Source organism: Hyperoodon ampullatus, assembly GCF_949752795.1.
Source record: "Hyperoodon ampullatus genome assembly, chromosome: 20".
In the NCBI taxonomy this organism is placed as follows: Eukaryota; Metazoa; Chordata; class Mammalia; order Artiodactyla; family Ziphiidae; genus Hyperoodon; species Hyperoodon ampullatus.
Genome location: NC_136933.1, coordinates 4,242,597 through 4,263,558, shown reverse-complemented (window position 1 = coordinate 4,263,558; position 20,962 = coordinate 4,242,597). Strand labels below are relative to the sequence as shown.

The 20,962-nt window shown below is 43.1% G+C and overlaps 1 protein-coding gene across 1 annotated transcript; it reads left to right on the top strand.

Moving 5' to 3' along the window:
• Window positions 1–326: 326 nt before the first annotated feature.
• On the top strand, window positions 327–17,556 carry AP3M2 (adaptor related protein complex 3 subunit mu 2; the record flags this gene model as incomplete). The annotated part of the gene is made up of 8 exons (XM_079726736.1): window positions 327–599; window positions 4,538–4,709; window positions 8,293–8,430; window positions 13,626–13,711; window positions 13,963–14,096; window positions 15,702–15,909; window positions 16,167–16,311; window positions 17,456–17,556. 8 exons carry the CDS (start codon window positions 327–329, stop codon window positions 17,554–17,556), a joined length of 1,257 nt encoding a protein of 418 aa, XP_079582862.1.
• Window positions 17,557–20,962: the final 3,406 nt, after the last annotated feature.

Genomic DNA, 20,962 nt, shown 5'->3' with positions numbered 1-20,962 from the left:
GAAAATAGACACTCAAAAATTAAGTGGAATTTTAAATGGATATGATTCAGGCAGTAGTAGAGATGACAGTATATGATTAGCTGACAAATGAGATGGCTGATAATTACCCTTGGGAATTCTAGGGAGGGATACTTCGGGCTCCTGCAGTAGCGGAAGACTTGAGTCTCGTCTTGAAAGGTGGGTAAGAAGGCTTGGGCTGCTGGACAGATGGGGAGGGGGTTTTGGTTGACTGGAACTGATCATAGCTTCTCTTGTTTTTAGAGTTGAGCATTTGCAGAGGCTGTCGGACGGAAAAAGACTTTCCTCTCTCACTGACAGTCTCCACCATGATTCACAGCCTTTTCTTGATCAACTCCTCTGGAGATATTTTCCTGGAGAAGCACTGGAAGAGTGTGGTCAGCCGTTCTGTTTGCGATTACTTTTTCGAGGCACAAGAGCGAGCAACTGAGGCTGAAAATGTGCCTCCAGTTATCTCCACCCCTCACCACTATCTCCTAAGTGTTTACCGTCACAAGATCTTTTTTGTGGCTGTGATCCAGACGGAGGTGCCACCTCTGTTTGTCATTGAGTTCCTTCACCGAGTAGTGGACACGTTTCAGGTGCGTGAATGTGAGGAAGTTCATCCTTACAAAGTGTCTTTATAGTTCTGTTTCCATTGTTTTCAGCCTCAGTGAAGGAACTTAAAAAAGAAATTAAAACTCTGACATTGCTCACTTCCTCTCCCATCTGGTAAGACGCTTCTTTCTATTTATTGAACGGGCTGCATCTAGAATGACAGGTTGTATACATTTGAACCCGTTGCCTGGGAAAGCCACCCTACTTGGTATGATGGTATACAGTCATTTCAGTTCTAGAGATTGGAATTGTCTTACATTTTGTTCACAAAGCTGAGGAGTTTTGATTTTTTATTTATGGTAGACTTGATGTTAACCATCGTTAACGACATTGCTTTGAGTTGCATCAAAAAGTGATTCACTCACCCTGGCAGGGATAATTTGGGAACCCATTCTTCAGCTTGAATTTGGGGTGCTCATCCACAGCATATGAGTACCAGTGACGGGCTGTTTTGCAAACTTAACATTGGAAAATCTTCTGTACCTGTAAAAACTTAAGTGACACATTTTCCAAGATACAGTTTTCATTTTGAGTTTTTCCTTCAGGAATAGATTTGGAGATCTTGGGGCGTGGGGAGGTATGTCATACCAGGATGTCAACATCCTTTATGGCACAGGATTTTAGGCTGCCCAGACTCTGGATTCAGACATTTTCTCCCTAAAAGGATTGCTCAACTTCTAACGGTTGTGGTTGTTTGCATAACTCAAGGATCCATGAGAATCAAGGGCCCTTTGGGTTAACTTCTGTGTCATGTGAGGCCTGGAATTGGTCACATGAATACAGAAATTGTGGGATTGGAGAAGAAGAGAACAAGGACCCAGACATTACAATAAAAATTAAAAAGCAAGTCAAAGAGTCCTTTCATTTGCCCTCAGATATAGATCACATGTTTAGAACAGTTTCATCCCCAAAGAATATACATATATTTATATTTTTTTCCCCAATTTCTTTTCTGGTAGTTCTATTCTGGGATTCCAGTGGCATACTTGTTCCATCACACAGTGAAAACCTGAGAATGATAAACCCCAGTACGTGGAAGAACTAGAAGAGCCCAGCAGTTTTGATCTTCAGCTGCTTGAGCTGGGCCTTGTTAGGATTTCCACAGGGATGCTTTACCCCGTTAACAGTCTGCTCCCTATCTCCATAGTGATATGATGTAACTTATTACAAGGCAGGAAGTGAGAAATGTTGCTTAATCTAGTTGAAACCACAGAGGAATTGGAGAAAACATCAAGTGGCTACTTTGGAAGGCTGGGACTTCAGAGCTTGCCATTTTGGAAGCGTTTGTTAAAAGTAAATGGACGCATCCTGATTTTAATGTCTTATCTGATGTGTGTTCTCTGGCTGCGTTCTTTCCCTCATAGTGGAAAGAGCTCCCGCTATGGAAGTGCACGCACTTTGCTGTGGCGCTGTGCCTTGCTCACCAGTCTCTTCCAGCTGCTGATTGAGAAAATTACATTCTGCCTGATTAGAAAATCGAGGGAGGTGTTTTTTAAAGTTTATTTTATTGAAGTATAGTTGTTTTACAATGTTGTGGTGATTTCTGCTGTACAGCAAAGTGATTCGGTTATATATATACATATATACATTTTTTCTTATTCTTGTCCATTATGTGTTATCACAGGATAGTGAATATAGTTCCCTGTGTTACACAGTAGGACCTTGTGGTCCATCTATTCTCTATGTAAGAGTTTGCATCTGCTAACCCCAAACTCCCAGTGCATCCCTCTCCCTCCCCTCCAGCCCCCTTGGCAACCACAAGTCCGTTCTCTATGTCTGTGAGTCTGTTTCTGTTTCATAGATAAGTTCCTTTGTGTCATATTTTAGATTCCACATGTAAGTGATATCATATGGTATTTGTTTTTCTCAGTCTGACTTACTTCACTTAGTACAATGATCTCTAGGTCCATCCATGTTGCTGCAAATGGCATTATTTCATTCTTTTTTATGGCTGAGTAGTATTCCATTGTATGTATATATACCACATCTTCTTTATCCATTTATACATCAGTGGACACTTAGGTTGCTGCATGTCTTGGCTGTTGTGAATAGTGCTGCTATGAACATAGGGGTGCATTTACCTTTTTGAATTATAGTTTTGTCTGGACATATGCCCAGGGGGGGATTGCTGGACCATATGGTAGCTCTATTTTTAGTTTTTTAAGGCCCCTCCGTACTGTTCCATAGTGGCTGCACCAGTTTACATTCCCACTGACAATGTAGGAGAGTTCCCTTTTCTTGAGGGAGGTGTTTTATTTATTTTTCAAAATAAAATCATTCTTGAGAAGGAAATGTATAACTTTTCCCCCCCTACAATCCTCATTTTTTTAAAGAAGAAATCTCTTTGTTTTAGAAACACATTCCTGACTCCTAACTGCTCTTGGATATTGGAATGTCTCTGACAGTTGACATCATCTGATGTAATTTAGGTCATATCTGGAGTCTGTGTTCCGTTTTGGATGTCATAATTTGAGGAGACTATTGGAAAACTAGAGCAAATTCAAAGAAATGGCAAGACAGTGAAAGAATCTAGAAACCTTACTGTAGCACGAACAGTGGGAGGACCAATCAGGGAGTTCGGCCCTGTGAAGAAAAATGCAAGTCAAATCTTGTCCTGGTCTTCAGATCGCTAGATCACTGTGGGGCTGTTATGTAAACCTGTTCTATAAGGCAGACCTAGGAAGCAAATTTCAGTTTAGCAAAAGAAGGAACTTTCTAACAGTCAGTGCCACCCGTGAATAAAATGGGCTTTCTCAAAAGGGGTGAATTTCCCTCAGTGGATGAAGCCCTAGAGGGCTGTCTGAGAGGCCCAGCAGCAGATGTGCTGGCACTGCCAGGAGGGGCACGCCAAGAGGCTACAGCATTTCTCTCTGCATCATTTCATTGCCGCGCACCACAGTTTACATGGTGCTTTGTAGTTTACAAAGCATGTTCATACATGTTCTCAGTTCATCCATCAGGCTGAGTTTTTACAACCCTGTGCATCCCATGTTATTATCCTGATTATACTATGAGAGAAATCAAGACCCAAATTAGTCAGCATGACTTAATCTAGTAGGTGACAATTAAGATTATTACCCAGGCCTTCTGATTTGGAATCCAGTGCTTTTTCCACAACCCAGACAATTTAGTATCTAAGTTTAACCTTTGTTAATAAAAGGACAAAGTGTTACTAGAATCCTAGCATCTTAGAGTAAGGGGATCCAAAGAGATTTTCAGGTGTGCTAGCTCACCCCCTCATTTCACTTTGTTTCTCTCTCAATTCTTTTTTTTTGTGGTATGCGGGCCTCTCACTGTTGTGGCCTCTCCCGTTGCGGAGCACAGGCTCTGGACGCACAGGCTCAGCGGCCATGGCTCACGGGCCCAGCTGCTCCGCGGCATGTGGGATCTTCCCGGACGGGGCCACGAACCCGTGTCCCCTGCATCGGCAGGCGGACTCTCACCCACTGCGCCACCAGGGAAGCCGTCTCAATTCTTACTTGCTGCATGAATGTTAAGGAATAGCACAACAGTAAGGGTTAAAAAGATTTTCAGGTCCAATGTATGTCATACCAGGTATTATCACTTTGCATATTTCTTTCAAATTCATGTTCATAAACACATATAATAGTCTAGATTCAGTTTTGTATTCTTCATATTTTATTAGTTGAAGAAACTAACCCAAAGAGAGTAAATGACTTACTCGAGTTTATGAAAGAAGTTATTAATGACACTTGTGGAAAAATCCAGTCTGGTGTTCTTTCCACCAAACTGGGCCTGCCTAAGAGAACCATGGTTATGCTTCATTCACTTATTTTAGAAGATGCCAGAAACACAGAGTAAACACGTGTGGGCAGGGCTCGATCCTTGTTCTCTGGGAGCATTCCTTCACTCATCACAGTCTCTGAGTGACAAATGTATACACGTATTGTATTTTCATCAGGATTATTTTGGAGTCTGTTCAGAGCCAGTGATAAAAGACAATGTGGTTGTGGTTTATGAGGTATTGGAAGAGATGCTTGACAACGGGTTTCCATTGGCTACCGAGTCGAACATCCTCAAAGAACTGATAAAGCCGCCCACTATCCTTCGAACCGTTGTCAACACCATCACAGGTACGAGGGGGGCCCCAGGGAAGGCTGCCACCATCCTGGGTGTGGCTTAGCCTGCTGTTGTGCATTGTTTTGAGTGCTTGTCTTTGGGGATCTCAAATGTCCAGGTGCTTTAATTTTATTCTTTACAGTCTTTGAATATAACATGAAATATATTTTTGTTATATAGAAAATATTCTGACTTCAATGATAGAATGAGCTGTTCTCCTTTAAAAATAATTTGCCTGATTACAGAAGTAGCACATGATTATTGTAGGAATGTCAGAAACACAGAAAAGCACAAAAAACATGAAAATTTCTCATAATCCCACCACACTTTTAACATATGGTGTATATCTTTTATCTTTTCTAGACATCAGGATAATAGATGGACAGGTGGAATTTTTTAAAACAACAACTGTTGTGTATATATATATATATATATATATATATTTATTTTTTTTTTCGGTACACGGGCCTCTCACTGCTGCAGCCTCTCCCTTTGAGGAGCACAGGCTCCGGACGCGCAGGCTCAGCGTCCATGGCTCACGGGCCCAGCTGCTCCGCGGCATGTGGGATCTTCCCGGACCGGGGCACGAACCCGTGTCCCCTGCATCGGCAGGCGGACTCTCAACCACTGTGCCACCAGGGAAGCCCTGTTGTATATTTTTAAACTTAACTTTTCATCATTGTTTTGTGAACATGTTCCCATATGATAAATATTCATCTACATCATTTTTGGTGACTTTACAATTTTCTGCCATACGGAATAGATCCCAGGTCATTTACTGTGTCCCTGTTTATGATGTCTCCGATTTTTTGTTCTTTTAAATGGCAAGGAATTGGCATTCTTATGCCTAAATCTTTGTGCACATCTAGAATGATACCTTTTCAGTACTAGGAATGGAAGTGCCAGATCAGAAGGTGTGCGTGTCTTAAGGACTTTAATGCATTGTGCCATATAGCCCCCCAGAGAAGTTACGTCAGTTTATACTTTCAGTAGCAATTATGCATCCTGGCCAACTCTATTATTATCGTTATTAATTATTTTACAACTTTGGCAATTGGATAGTTTGGTGATATCTTGTTATTTCCAAACTTGTTTTTTATTACTAAGGAAGTTAAAACCTGTTCAAGTGTTCATTGACTGTTTTTCCTCTATTGTGATTTACTTTTTCATGTCCTTTGCCCGTTTTTTTGTTGTTGTTGTTGTTGAAATGTTTTTCTTTTTTCCTACTAATTGAAAAGTATTCCTTTCATTTAAGGATATTAAACTATCATATATACTGTAAATACACATGCTAGTTTGCAGGAGTCTCTGTGTATTTTGAATGCTCTGTTGTAGATGTTTTCTCACATCCTGCCCCTGGTCAGTTAACATTGTTCAAGGTGGTGTTTGTTTAGCCATCTTTAAAGTTTTTTGATGTAGTCAAAATAATCATTCTGCTTCATTAAGGTTTTACATTTTGGGTCTTGCTTAATATATAAACAAGAGTTTTCATGGAATTTGACAAACTGAATGAAAAATACATTTTAAAAAGTAATTACAGAGGGGTTGGAAGAATTTGCCCTGTCAAATATCAAGACATATTTAAGTTCACTTGGTACATTAGACAAAAACTCATAGAATAGATATACTTTAAGAGCCAAGACAGTTTGGGGGAAAATATTTTTTTAAAAAGAGCAAGAGAAAAAATGTGTCCTATCAGAATCAAGATATATTATGAAGTTTAGGTAATTTTTAAGATATAGTATTAGCCCATTAATAGACAAATAGATGATTGGGATAAAATAGAAAGTCCAGAAACAGATCCTTTTATAGGAATTTGGTATAGATAAATGTACTCATATATCAAATCCATGGACTGCGGGCCAGTTGTTAAATATATTGTATCAGGGCAGTCAACTTTGATACAGAAAAGAAATGAAGTTCCCCTACTCACTGTATATACAAAATAAATTTTAGCTGGATCAAGAGTTAAACACAAAGAAACTTTATAATTGTTAGAAGGAAATATTGGAAAATGTCTTTTTCATCTCAAAGAAGGGAAAGTCTTTCTTTTAAAAAAATACATTTTCTTCTAGTTCTTTTATGGTTTTATTTTTAGATTTAATTCTTTAATCCATTTGGAAATTGTCTTGGTGAAGTAAGGCTCTGTGTTTTTTTCTCCAAAACTGTCAGTTTCCCTAGCACTATTTATTGAATACTTTACCCCTTTTCCTCGTTTTTTTTTAAGTATGCATGCATCCATTTTATTTATTTATTTTTATTTTATTTATTTACTTTTGGCTGTGTTGGGTCTTTGTTGCTGCACGCAGGCTTTCTCTAGCTGTGGCAAGCAGGGGCTGCTCTTCGTTGTGGTGCACGGGCTTCTCACTGTGGTGGCTTCTCTTGTTGCGGAGCACGGGCTCTAGGCGTGCGTGCTTCAGTAGCTGTGGCACGTGGGCTCAGTAGTTGTGGCTTGAGGGCTCTAGAGAGCAGACTCAGTAGTTGTGGTCCACAGGCTTAGTTGCTCCATGGCATGTGGGATCTTCCTGGACCAGGGCTGGAACCCGTGCCCCCTGCATTGGCAGGTGGATTCTTAACCACTGCACCACCAGAGAAGCCCTCCTCGTTTTAAAATGATATTTTTATCTTGCACTAAGTCATTATTGGATTTTTGGTCTGTTTTTAGGCTTTCCTGCCTTATAACCATACTGTTTTAATTATTATAGCTTGTTGATATGTTTTAATACATAGTGCCTCTTTTTAAGAAAACACATTGTCAGGTTTTTCAATATTCTGGGCTCATTTAAAACTTTAAAAGCTTTGTTAGTGACTGAATCACTTATAAATACTGTGAAGTCATTTTCCTGAATCTCACTTAAATCTAGAAAAGATATCTGAGAACCAGCTCTCTTAGTTGAATTGTTTTGTAAAGCTGCTGACTATATGTGTGTTTAATGTTTCCTTCTTTATATTAAAAAGATCCAGGTTGCATTAGAAGAAAATAGATTTTAAATTAGTTCTATTTCAGAATTTCAGTATAGAACCTTTGAATTAAAAAAAAAAATTTAATACCTGTGGGGAAAAAAACAAATCAAGGAATCAACTTACAATTCTTATAGACAGGGAACGATCTGATTTATATTCTTTTCCTAAGTTCCAGTATTGGTATAAGAGAGATTATGTTTATGTATACATTTTAATACCTGGCATAAATGTATCTAAAAACCTGCTTCAAACTAGAATACTGTTTTTACCCATGAAAATTTTATATCAGTATGTAGATTACCATCCCTACCGAAAGACAATGCATTATTTAAGCTGCAAGCTATTGTGCAATTTGAGAGACCAAGTTCAGGTTACTTTCAAAACCAAAATATGATATCTGTTTCTCAGGTAACTTGTTAACCTTTATTCTGCTTGAGGAGGCAGACCAGCTGGTGAAAAGTTTTTAAAATAGATTAGGTTACCAAGATAGAAGTTGGGAAAGCTATAATCTTTTTCTTGGAAAAATTCTTCAATTAAGTGCATGGATAGCGGATGTATAGAAACTTTTGGGGAAGTGTTCTCTGGTTGTTGGATAATTGGTTACATCTAATTATCAAATATTCATTGTCTCAGGAAGCACCAATGTGGGTGACCAGCTTCCCACCGGGCAGCTGTCTGTGGTGCCTTGGCGACGAACTGGGGTGAAATATACCAACAATGAGGCCTATTTTGATGTGATTGAAGAGATTGATGCCATCATTGATAAATCAGGTAAGTGCTTTCGGCCTGTTCACAGAACTATGACAATAGAAAGAGGCCCCTTTTAGATAGTGCTAGCTAGTACCAGAATTACCCCCCATTCAAGGTCATTCATTTTAACTTAGTGGCTATTTTGTGTCAAGCATTGTGTATTAGGACTGGACTGAAGTGTTATGATGTAGATGACATGATCATACATATAGAAACTTCTAAAGACTCCAACCAAACACTGTTAGAACTAATAAATTCAATAAAGTTGCAGGATACGAAATCAACATGCAAAAATCAGTGGTGTTTCTATACACAGACAATGAACTATCCAAAAAGGGAACTAAGAAAACAATCCCATTTACAATAACAACAAAAAGAATAAAATACTTAGGAATAAACTTAACCGAAGAGACTTATACACTGAAAATTACAAAGCACTGATCAAGGAAATTGAAGAAGAGCAGATAAATGGAAAGACATGCTTTGTTCATGGATTGGAAGAATTAATATTGTTAAGATGTTCGTAATACCCAAAGCAGTCTATCCCCATCAAAATCCCAAATGCTATCCACAGAAATATCTCAATGGCATTCTTTATAGAAATAGAAAAAACAATCCTAAAATTCATATGGAACCACAGAAGACCTCAAATAGCCAAAGCAGTCTTGAGCAAGAACAAAGCTGGAAGCTTCACAATTGTATATTTCAAAATATATTACAAAACTACAGAAACCAAAGTGTATGGTAGTGTCATAAAAACAGACATGTATCCCAGTGAAACAGCATAGATAGCTCAGCAATAAATCCATGTGTTTACAGCCAGCTGGACTTCAACAAGAGTGCCAAGAACGTGCAATGGGGAAAGGCTAGTCTCTGCAGTAAGTGGTGTTGGGAAAACTGGATATTCACATGTCGAAGAATAAAGTTACCCTTATCTCACACCACATACAAAATGGATACAAGACCTAAACATAAGATCTGGAACCATAAAACTACTAGCAGAAAACATAGGGAAGAAGCTTCTTCACACTGGTCTGGGCAGTGATTTTTTGGATATGACACTAAAAGCAAAGGCAACAAAAGGAAAAATAGATAGATGGGATTGCATCAAGCTAAAAAGCTTCTGTACAACAAAGGAACCAATCAACAGAGTGGAAAAGACAACCTACAAATGAGAGAAAATATCTGAAAACCATGTATCTGATAAGGGGTTAATATCCAGAATACACGAGGAACTCATACAATTTAATAGCAAAAAAACCCAGATAATCTAACAAAAAAGTGGGCGCAAAGGATCTGAAGAGACATATTTCAAAAAAAGACATACGAATGACCAACAGGCATATGAAAAGGTGTTCAGTGTCACCAGCCATCAGGGAAAAGCAAGTCAAAACCACAGTGAGATACCACCTCACACCTCACATCAAAAAGACAAAAGATGGGGCCTCCCTGGTGGCGCAGTGGTTGAGAGTCCGCCTGCCGATGCAGGGGATACGGGTTCGTGCCCCGGTCCGGGAGGATCCCATATGCCGCGGAGCGGCTGGGCCCGTGAGCCATGGCCGCTGAGCCTGCGCATCCGGAGCCTGTGCTCCGCAACGGGAGAGGCCACAACAGTGAGAGGCCCGCATACCGCAAAAAAAAAAAAAAAAAAAAGACAAAAGATGACACGTGTTGACAATGTTGTGGAGAAAAGGGAACCCTGTACATTGCTGGGGGGGATGTAAGTTGATGCAGCCACTATGGAAACAGTACGGAGGTGCCTCAAAAAATTAAAACTCCCTTATGATCCAGCAATCCCACTTCTGAGTATAGATCCAAAGGAAGTGACATTAGTGTCTTAAAGAGATAATCTGCACCCCTGTGTTCACTGCAGCATTATTCACAATAGGCAAGATACGGAAACAAGCTAAGTGATGTTGATGGATGAATGGATAAAGAAGATGTGAGATAGACTCACACACAGGAATGTTATTCAGCCATAAAATGAAGGAAATCCTGCCGTTTGTGACAACGTGGATGGACCTGGAGGACATGATGCTAAGTGAAATAAGCCAGGCATAGAAAGGCAAATATCGCATGATCTCACTTATATGTGGAATCTGCAGTAGTCAACCTCATGGAAGCAGAGACTAGAATGGTGGTTACCAGGGACTGGGGGAGAGGGAAGTGGGGAGATGTTGGTGAAAGGGTACAAAGTTTCACTTACACAGATGAAAAAGTTCTGGAGATTTAGTATATGGCACAGTGACTACAGTTGAGTACTTTTTTTTTTCAGTGTTATTGAGGTGTAACTGACAAAAAACCTGTAATTGACAAAACTGTAAGATACTTAGCATGTACATTATGGTGATTTGATATACATATACACTGTGAAAGGATTCCCTTCATCACCTCACATGTGTATACTCTACTTGAAATTTGCTAAGAGTGCAGGGCTTACGGGCCCTCACCACCAAGAAAACCCAACTAACTGTGTGAGGTGATGGATCAAGTCGTACACCTTAAATATATACACTTTTTATTTGTTGATTATACCTCAACAAAGCTGAAAGAAAAGCAATAAGAAAAACGTGATGCAGACCAGTGCTCAGCTTACACTTTCACTGGTTTTATCCTCTTGAGTGAAAAAGAAAAGTAACAACCTGATCTCCTGTTGATCAGATTTCCTTTTGGAAGTATTTGACTCTCAATTCTCATGGCAGAACTACAGTTGTAATCACTAAAATTCAGAGAACCTTCTTTTCTATCCATTGGGATAGGTTGATGTGACTACAAGTCCTTGGAGCTTAGAAATTTAGAGAAAGTTCTCTTCACATCAGTGAACTCAGTCATCCAGAAAGTGCTTACGGAGAACCAGTGGTGCTGTACCTGAGTGCCGGATCATGGGCATGTGATGGTGACTAAGACAGGGTCTGTGGCTGCAGGAAGCTTCATGAAAGTCTAGCGAGGGAGAGAGAAAGGGAAAAAGATGGAGCATAAGAGAGGTCCCCTCCCACCCAGGGCAAATTGTAAAGCTAACCAACGCTTTGTCAGGAGAATGAGTAGGGAGTTAGTAACACCTACGTGGATTTGGGAGCAAAGCAGTGCAAACACTATAAGATGAGTAAAATATTGTGGGGAAATAAAGTAGTGTGATTGGATTGAGAGGTGTTCAAAAAAGAAAAGTAAGTGATGGGGCTTTAAAACGAAGTAGGCACAGCAGCTTTTCATATTAGCCCCAAGCTGGAAAGGACCCAAATGTCCATCAGTAATACAAAAGATAAAGAAATTTCGATATGATCACACCATGGAATACTCTACAGTAAAGAAAAAGAACGGCAGGTACACCTGACAGCATGAATGAATCTCATGGTATTGAGCAGCAAAGTCAGATGCGTAAGATCATATACATTTATATGACGTTTGAAAACGTGCAGCTTAATCTAAGGTAATAAAAGTCAGGATTTTAGGGACTTGGGTGAACTGGGATGGGCAACAGGAGTGTGCAGGGATGCCGTGAGGGTCCACAAATTGACGCGGGTGGTATCTGCATAGGTGTGAACATATTTAAAAATTCATTGGGCTGGACATTTTTTTTTTTTAATTTTTGGCTGTGTTGGGTCTTCGTTGCTGTGTGTGGCCTTTCTCTGGTTGCAGTGAGCAGGGCTACTCTTTGTTGCGGTGCGCGGGCTTCTCATTGCAGTGGCTTCTCTTGTTGCGGAACATGGGCTCTAGTCACGTGGGCTTCAGTAGTTATGGCACGTGGGGTCAGTAGTTGTGGCTCGCAGGCTCTAGAGCACAGGCTCGGTAGTTGTGGCGCACGGGCTTAGTTGCTCCACAGCATGTGGGATCTTCCAGGACCAGGGCTCGAACCCGTGTCCCCTGTATCAGCAGGCGGATTCTTAACCCCTGAGCCACCAGGGAAGCCCTGGGCTGGACATCTAAGATGTTTGCGTTTTACTCCAAGTTTGATCTTAATAAAAAAGTAAAAATACCAAACCCAAAAAGCTCTAGGTGGCCAGATGGTGAAGAATCTTGTATGCCATTTTAAGGAGGACCATTTGGAGCAATTGAAGAGTTTTAAGCTGGGAGTAATTTGGCAAGGTTTGTTGTTGAGAACTGTCCAACTGGCTGCTGCGTGCAGTGTGGCGTGGAGTTGGGGGGAGTCTGGGGGCAGGGAGGCAGGAGGCTGTGGTGGAGTCCAGGCCAAGGTACAGATTCCGTGATAGTAGTGAGGATGGAGAGGAGTGGAGAAGTCACGGAAAGAGGGGATGGAGCATTGGCGGGATATGGACGCCAAGGGGGCGGAAGTCATCAAGGACGCATCTGTGTTTCTGGCTTAGGCAACAGGATAGATGGTTTTATCATGAAGCTAAAGGAAAAGCGAAGTTGCAGATCCAGGACTGAAGATAAGGGACTCGCTTTTTGACACGTGGAGCTTGAAGTGCCTCAGTCCTGTGCAGGTGGAGCCGTCCCGTTGGCAGGAGTGAGGCTGAACTGGAAAAAGGATTAGGAAATAATTGGCCATCAGTGGAAATCGAAGCCTTAGGAAGGAGGTAAAGTAACCCAAGGAGACCGTGTCAAGTTCAAGAAAAGAGAAGTTCAGAACTGTGATAAGATGTGGACATGTAAAGGATGTCCAAAGAAACCTGCGGAAGGCACGCGAGAGAAGAGCTAGAAAAACAGGAAATAGGAGCGGTTAGGAGAAAGGAACACTTGAAAGAAGGAAGTGGGCACAGGGCCCTGCAGCGGGGAGAGCCTGCAGGGTGAAGACCAAAAGTATCCATTCCATCTGGTGGCAAAGCTCCTTGGTGCCCTTAGGGAGAGCAGTTTCTGGTATGAATTCAGTGTTCTGAGCCATTGGTTAAGGTAGCGGTGTTCTGTTTGATTCTGGCACTGGATTGAAGACTCCGTTAGGCTAGTAACTGTCTCACCAATCTTTTATCCCCACTGCTTCATTAGTGTCTTGCGCTTGTTATGCAGTCGATGAAGGTTTAGAAGGAGGACAGATGGACTGGGTAGATGATTTGGATGGATGGATGGATGGATGGATGAATGGATGGATGGATGGATGGATGGACGGAAGGAAAGAAGAAAGAGCGGGGGAGGGGAGGAAGAAGGAAGGGAGGAAATAGGGTGGGAGAAAAAAGAGAAAGTTAAAGAAGGAGGAGGGAGGAGGGATGTTGGTTGCGAGGGACAGAGAGGATTTTACCTTCTTCTGTCTTATTCTGTCTCAGGGTCCACAATCACTGCCGAGATCCAGGGGGTTATTGATGCCTGCGTCAAGCTGACCGGGATGCCCGACCTTACACTTTCCTTCATGGTAAAATCCTGGGCCAGAGATTTAGTTTTTGGGAAATGAGATGCTTCTGGAATGACAGAGTGGTGGGAAGGGGATGGGCCCCGAAGAAGTGATCAAGGACAACCACAAAGCTCATGTTGGGCTTGAATTTCCTAAAAGTAATGACAGAATCTGTGTGTGTGTGTTTCAGTGAGAACAGCATCTGAGTTACTTTCCTGAAAGAAGTGCGGTGTTTAATTCCTGCTTGTTGCTTTCCCTTGCCTGTCACCCAGAACCCCAGGCTGCTGGATGACGTCAGCTTCCACCCCTGCGTCCGCTTCAAGCGCTGGGAGTCCGAGCGCATCCTCTCCTTCATCCCGCCCGACGGCAACTTCCGCCTGCTCTCGTACCACGTCAGTGCACAGAAGTAAGCAGCCATCGAACCACAGGGTGGAGTGTGCGTGTGCGTGCGTGTGCGTGCGTGTGCGTGTGTATTTGGAAACAGTGTCCATGGTGATGAAGAACTCAGGCTCTGGAGTTCCCTGGGCTCCGGGTAACTAATTGGGTAACCTCAGGCGACTTGCTTATCCTTTCCGTGTCTGTTTTCTTACCTAAGAAAGTTGAAGTAATAAGTAATGCAGTAATAAGTAAGTTGAAAATCATAAAAGTACCTTGTTACGTGGGTTAAAGAAGAGACTCTAAATAGTGCTTCACACAAAGTAAGTGCGCGTTAGGTTTACTGCTGTAAGTTTTATTGTTGTTATTATATATATAATATATATTATATTGTTATTATATATATTATATATATATATTATATATATTACATATATATATGGGAACTTTTTCTTTTCTCAGATTGGAATCTGAGAACACCTGTATTCAGTCCCCTCCACTCAAAAAAGCCATGAATGGTGCTATGAAAAACCATAAAATCCAGTGATTTTTTGGTCTTGCACATTCTCTTTACTATGGAGTCTGAGGGCTTTTAGGGGAAGGTGTATAGTAGAAGGTATGCAGACTGAAGAGAGCTGTGGGACCTCACAGCCACTGAAGCCTTCCTGTGGGATTCGGAATGAATAATTTAGGGAAATGTCTGAGCGCCTGAGGGCAGAGGCTCTGGAATCAGACTGCCCACACTTAAGCCCTACCCGTAGTGCTTATGATATATGACCATGGCAAGTTAGTTAACCTCACTTACATATGAGGATGTCAGTATTCATGACATCAGGACAGAGGCAGTGCCTGCTTCATACTTACAGGGAGGATTAAATGAGCTAATAGAGAGAAAACCTTTAGAGTAGCGCTGGCCGTAGGAGGCGCTCCACAGATGCTAAGGATGGCTACAACTTTAGTATCATCCTGTAGCTTCTGTGCTTCCTCTTCTGTCAGATGACAACCCTACCCCTTAGGGTTTTTTAAGGATCAAAGTCAGGTAAAAGCACTCTCTAGAAATTGTAAAAGCTCCGTGAGGTATGAATATTACCCTCCCAAGTACAAATAATTATTGGTCACATGTCACAAAGTAAAACACAGAAATGTGGTTTTTGTTTGCCCCGCCTTTTTCTCATAGTCTGCAGGGTCTGCGCCTTGGTTTTGTTGATATCATTCAAAGAGTCATTAGAGGGCTTCCCTGGTGGCGCAGTGGTTGAGGGTCCGCCTGCCGATGCAGGGGACACAGGTTCGTGCCCCGGTCTGGGAAGATCCCACATGCCACAGAGCGGCTGGGCCTGTGAGCCATGGCCGCTGAGCCTGCGCGTCCGGAGCCTGTGCTCCGCAACGGGAGAGGCCACAACAGTGAGAGGCCCGCGTACCGCAAAAAAAAAAAAGAGTCATTAGAAGAATTAGTTTACTTACTAGTCAGCATCTTAGCTTTACAAAAAGAAAATAATTAAAGATGTCTAGAGGGTTTTTCTGTGCTTACTTTGTAAGGTGAGGGAGGAAAGGCTGCCAGCGGGGCAAAAAAAAAGGGAAGTGTGGCCATTTTTCCGGTACATTAATGACACGGGCTTTTTGTCTCTCTCTTTTCCAGCCTGGTGGCGATTCCAGTTTATGTCAAACATAACATCAGCTTCCGGGACAGTAGTTCTCTCGGCCGCTTTGAAATAACGGTGGGCCCTAAGCAGACTATGGGGAAGACCATCGAGGGGGTGACGGTCAGCAGCCAGATGCCCAGAGGCGTCCTGAACATGAGCCTCACGCCGTCTCAGGGCACGCACACGTTTGACCCGGTCACCAAGGTAGGAGAGTAAGTGGGAGGCTTGAGCTGCCCTTGTTATAAATAGCAGGAACTCTGCAGGATCCCTTTATATCTTGTGGCAAGGGGAGATGGATCAGAGGGACGTGGTTTAGGACACTGAGATAATTTATGGTAACAAATAGTATTCTCTGCTGGGAAACACCCTGGAGGCCACTAGGAAAACTGTGAACAGACACCCTGAGCTCCGGCGCCTCAGATGAAGGTTCCACTGTTAACTTCTTTCCTGTTTCTTTGGAGATGCTGTCTTGGGATGTAGGAAAAATAAATCCCCAAAAGCTCCCCAGTTTGAAGGGGACCATGAGTCTTCAGGCTGGAGCTTCCAAACCCGATGAGAACCCCACGATTAACCTGCAGTTTAAGATCCAGCAGCTGGCCATTTCTGGTGAGTGACACCCAGCCCAAGGTTGTGGGGCGGGCAAGTGGCCAAGGCAGCGAGCGACATCACAAAGCCTCCCTGTCTGCAGAGTTGTGTTTCGTTACCGGATACGTGATCTTTAGGCAGATCTTTCCTAGCACATTTCTGGAGAAAGTCCGTAATCCTCACCTCAAAGTTGGCTTAAGTGACGTGAATAAAAGCGTCTGAGACACATGTGAGAAGGAAACGGTATCGGAGACAGAAGCGTTCACAGGACGAGGCTGGGCCTGCTGATTGGGGTCCCAGGGCTTTCAGTAGAGGGATGTGTCCGCATTCTCAGCTGGTGACTGAAAGAAGAACTCCTTTCCCCCAGTTTCAGAAGATTTCACAGGTGCTGTTATCATTGGGAACCCTCGGGCCAATCCGAGTCATTGACTATAGTCTACACCCCGCAGGTTACCCCTTAGCGGACGTTTACTATGTGCCAGGCACTCGTTTAAGCTCTTTTCATCTATTTTCTTATTTAGTCCTTAGACCAACCCTTTCAGATGGATAGGAGATGACTTCAGATTTATATGAAGTTCCTGTTTTTTTTTTACCAACGGGCCTTGTCTAGTTTAAGTGATTAGAATTCATTTAAATGATAAGCTCTTTCATCTTAAAATACTTAATAAACTTTAAAGCTCTGCACAGTATAAAATGTTCCTTTCTTAGTATAGTGAGAATATTTAGCAAGCACCATGTATTAATTCATCGCTTTTCATCATTAATTTATTCATTTAGTTATATCTTTATTTGATTATGAATTTGTTAATTTTGTTATTATTAATTCATATGTTCAACCCCATAACTTGAGAAAAATCTGGAGCGGTCTTCATTTTCCCTTACCCTCATTTCAGCCTGCGTGTAACTTTCTGCCCTTTCCACTTCAGGAATAGGTCTCCGAATAGGCTAGCGTTTCATTGGGGCAGGGTTTTATTTTCAGCCTGTATACCAAGAGTGAAGTATCTGTCGGCTGCGTTTAAGTGATCTAAGTAAGGGCAGGTATTTTCCAGTTCACTGTTGCAGCTTTTTCTAGCCCACGGATCTCTTTGAGTTGAAACGAACCTAAACAGTTCTTCTACCTGCTTCTTTTGAATAATGCTTATGTCTTGTTCTTCCTTCCTTCCAGGACTCAAAGTGAATCGTCTGGATATGTATGGAGAGAAGTACAAACCCTTTAAGGGCATAAAATACATGACCAAAGCTGGCAAGTTCCAAGTTCGAACCTGAAGGGAGAGTTCTGCAAAGGGAACAGCCACGAACACTTTTTCATTGCTTACGTGTCTAAAAGTAAAAACTGTCAGCCCTCTCCTAGGTCACTGCCCACTCTGGACCACCTGCTCCTGTATTCCCGTAGCTTCAGTGCCCCGGAGCTAACGAAGGGGGGCCAGGCCGCCAGGGAGGCCTGCGCAGAACCCACGCACCAGCAGCACCAAGTCAGTTCTCAAAGCAGAGGCGTGCGATGCAGGGGGAGGTACTTGATGCCGTATGTAACTACTTGTGACGTGGTTACCACAGGAAGAGACCAGCATTTGTTAACTCGCTTGGCTTTAATTATCTTAAGCCAAGGAAAGACGTCTTTAGTTTTTTTTTTTTTTTTAATTTATTTATTTTTAGTTATTTTTGGCTGCGTTCGGTCTTTGTTGCTGCGCACGGGCTTTCTCTAGTTGAGGCGAGCAGGGGCTACTCTTCATTACAGTGCACTGGCTTCTCAGTGCAGTGGCTTCTCTTGTGGTGGTGCACGAGCTCTAGGCACACGCAGGCTTCAGTAGTTGTGGCACGCGGGCTCTGTAGTTGTGGCTCGCGGGCTCTAGAGTGCAGGCTCAGTAGTTGTGGCGCACGGGCTTAGTTGCTCCGTGTCATGTGGGATCTTCTGGGACCAGCACTTGAACCCGTGTCCCCTGAATCGGCAGGCGGATTCTTAACCACCGCATCACCAGGGAAGTCCTGTTTTTGTATTTCAAGCTGGGAAGAAAGATTAGAAAGAGCAAGCTTGGAAGAAAAGGACCGTTAGCCAAGGAAGGGCCGGGGCAGGCTCTGTTCTCGGGGCAGCGTGAAGCACACGTGCGCACCGCACACTGAAGTGAGGAAGGCGGGAGGAGCTGTCCAGCTCCACCTGCAGGGCGGCTGGGAGTAACAGAGTTGAGTGACTTTCTTTTTGACCCATCTGCTTTCATACAAACATAAAAATTCGTACTTTTGGAAATGCACTGGAAACTTCTTAAATTCGAGTGCACTGTTGACTCGGAAACCCCAGGAGAATCCGATTTTCCCTTAAAGACTACGGTGCTCTCCGACCGGTTTTCCAATACTGACCGCTGCATGCCTCCAGCACGTGGCCTGGCATCTTCAGCGAGGATGAGCTGCCCTCTTCCAGGGGGTGTTGCCTGAAATGCCTCTTTCCCTAACCCCCCAACGGCTCCACTCACTTCACTCTACAGAATTCCTGCTCCCTGAGGAGCGCTTCAGAGAAGCCAATCCCATCACCCCCAGGGCAGCAGGTTGTGTGTCATGGTATCGGAGTGTAGATGGCCCCCTCGTGCCACCTCTGTGACCCAGTGGTTCCTTGTTCATGTCTGTCAGCGCCGCCCTGGTGCTGCAGTCCAACCTTCCCGTCTGCAGCTTTTCCAGTGGTGACCCTAAGTGAAAAGGATGCTGACCGCTGAGGGCATGGCCAGTCCTGGGAGCTGCCCAGGAAAGTGATTTCCTCGGAGTCTCCACTATATATGTATTAACAATGTATATCGACCAGTCGGTTTTTGTTTTAAGACAAAAAAATCTCCTGAATCGTTGAATAAAACTGATGTTGTAGGAAGATGGGCTGTGTTGATCCTGTGTAGCCTGGTTTAAGAAACACGGGCAACTGAAGGCAGACCTCAGGTGTTCCCAGCAGGGAATTTTTACTCTAGTTTAATATGCCCATTACCCATTGAAATATTTATAGAAAAGACAGGTTTTTAAGATTATCCCTTTAGGAGCGATACTGCACCCGGCTTCGTGCAGGGAGGAAAATGAAGACCTTATACTCTCCAAACCCTACAATTTTTCTCTAAAACCTTGTTTCCAGATACTTCAGCAATTTTTTTGTTCTAGTTTTCTTCTCTTCCTACTTCCTGGACTTGTTTTTGCTGCAGAATACCGTTGCTTTATGGTTTTCCTCTGGGGTCAGTTGTGCTGTGGACAACCAGCACATGTGTCTCATACACCATCACTCCAGAATTTGTCCTGGATTCCCAGGTCCCATACACACCTGCCATGGAAGGGAGACGCCTCTGCCTGTGGATTCCAGAATACCGGAGCTGCTTCTCCCGAGGTCTCTGGAGGATTTCAGGGTTTCCTTGGTCATAGGAAACAACCAATATTGGTCCCTGAATATTCTTAGGTTTATAAGTCCAGCTGTCCCTCCAGGGCAGCTCATCCTAATTTCAAGGGAAGAACTTAAGGAGAAATAAAGCACCGGGGCTGTGGGACCCACAGGCCTTTGCATGGGAGGCACCCCTGGGCTGCAGACCCCTGGCCACCCCCTCCAGCCGGTGGTGTGTTAGCATAGGCGGGGCCGGGCGCCTCTGCTGAGCCGCTCAGTTCCATACGGTTCCATATGTGTTTAACGTGCAGAAGCATCTGCTGTGTTTAAATGTTTAATAAAGTTGAGTGTTAACAGTCCTTCATGTCCTGAGGGTCTTGTTACTAGGACCAGCGGTGATGCCGTGCACACACGCCCCAGTGGAAGCAGGAAGAAAGAAACCAGTTCATGGTGATCTCACTGCTTCTGCACTTTCCAACCAGCAGACCTGAAGCCATATGTCATTTTGAAGGTTGTGAGAACAAAGGTCCAGAGCCATCAAGTTATGTCCCGCCTAGCGTGTGAAAGACAAAACCATCCAAACTGCTGGCGTCTATTCTAGTGCTTTTCCCTTTCTCTCAATCTTCCTGGGTTGATTAATTAGGGCGTGAAACAGGGCTCCGAGGTCGCAGTCATCCTAATTGTAGTGGAGATTTCCCGGAGTCTCCTGTGAAGTGTAGACAAGGGTCCTTCTCCTACGTCTGTCCTGATTTCCTTCTCTAGGTCCCTCGTGGCCTGGGGGAGACTAAGACTTCTTTCTGTTTTCTAACCACAAGTGTTGTTGAGTGTTTATTACTACCCCAACCTACCTGTTTCAGTCGTTCGCGTCTCTTCCTTTGGTCGGGCTGCTTCCCTAACCTTGTGTGACCGGGGACATTTTATAACATTTGTACTTTCCTCTGTGGCCAGTAGGTGGTGACTCAGTGCCAGCGATGACATTAATTTTTCTAATGGTTAGAATTTTTGAAAGGGAATTGAATTTGAAAAGCTTAAACTTTCCCCCAAGACCCCAAGTACTGGGGACTTTGGGTCTTTGGCTTTCAGAGTTAAATGTGGAACCAAAGTTTGTGACACTCTTTTGACAACCTGACTTAAGATTGGGGCTCCAGGGGGGTCAGAGTTTCAATCATTTGAGTTCCTCTAGGCCTTTACCCATTAAAACAATTTGCACAATTATCTGAGAATCTTTTTTGTTCTTTGGGTCTATTAGCATCTATCTGTTTTATCAGTATGAACCAGCTGGGGATAGTAAAGAAATACTACTTAATTTCCCCTTATACCCATTTCCTTCCC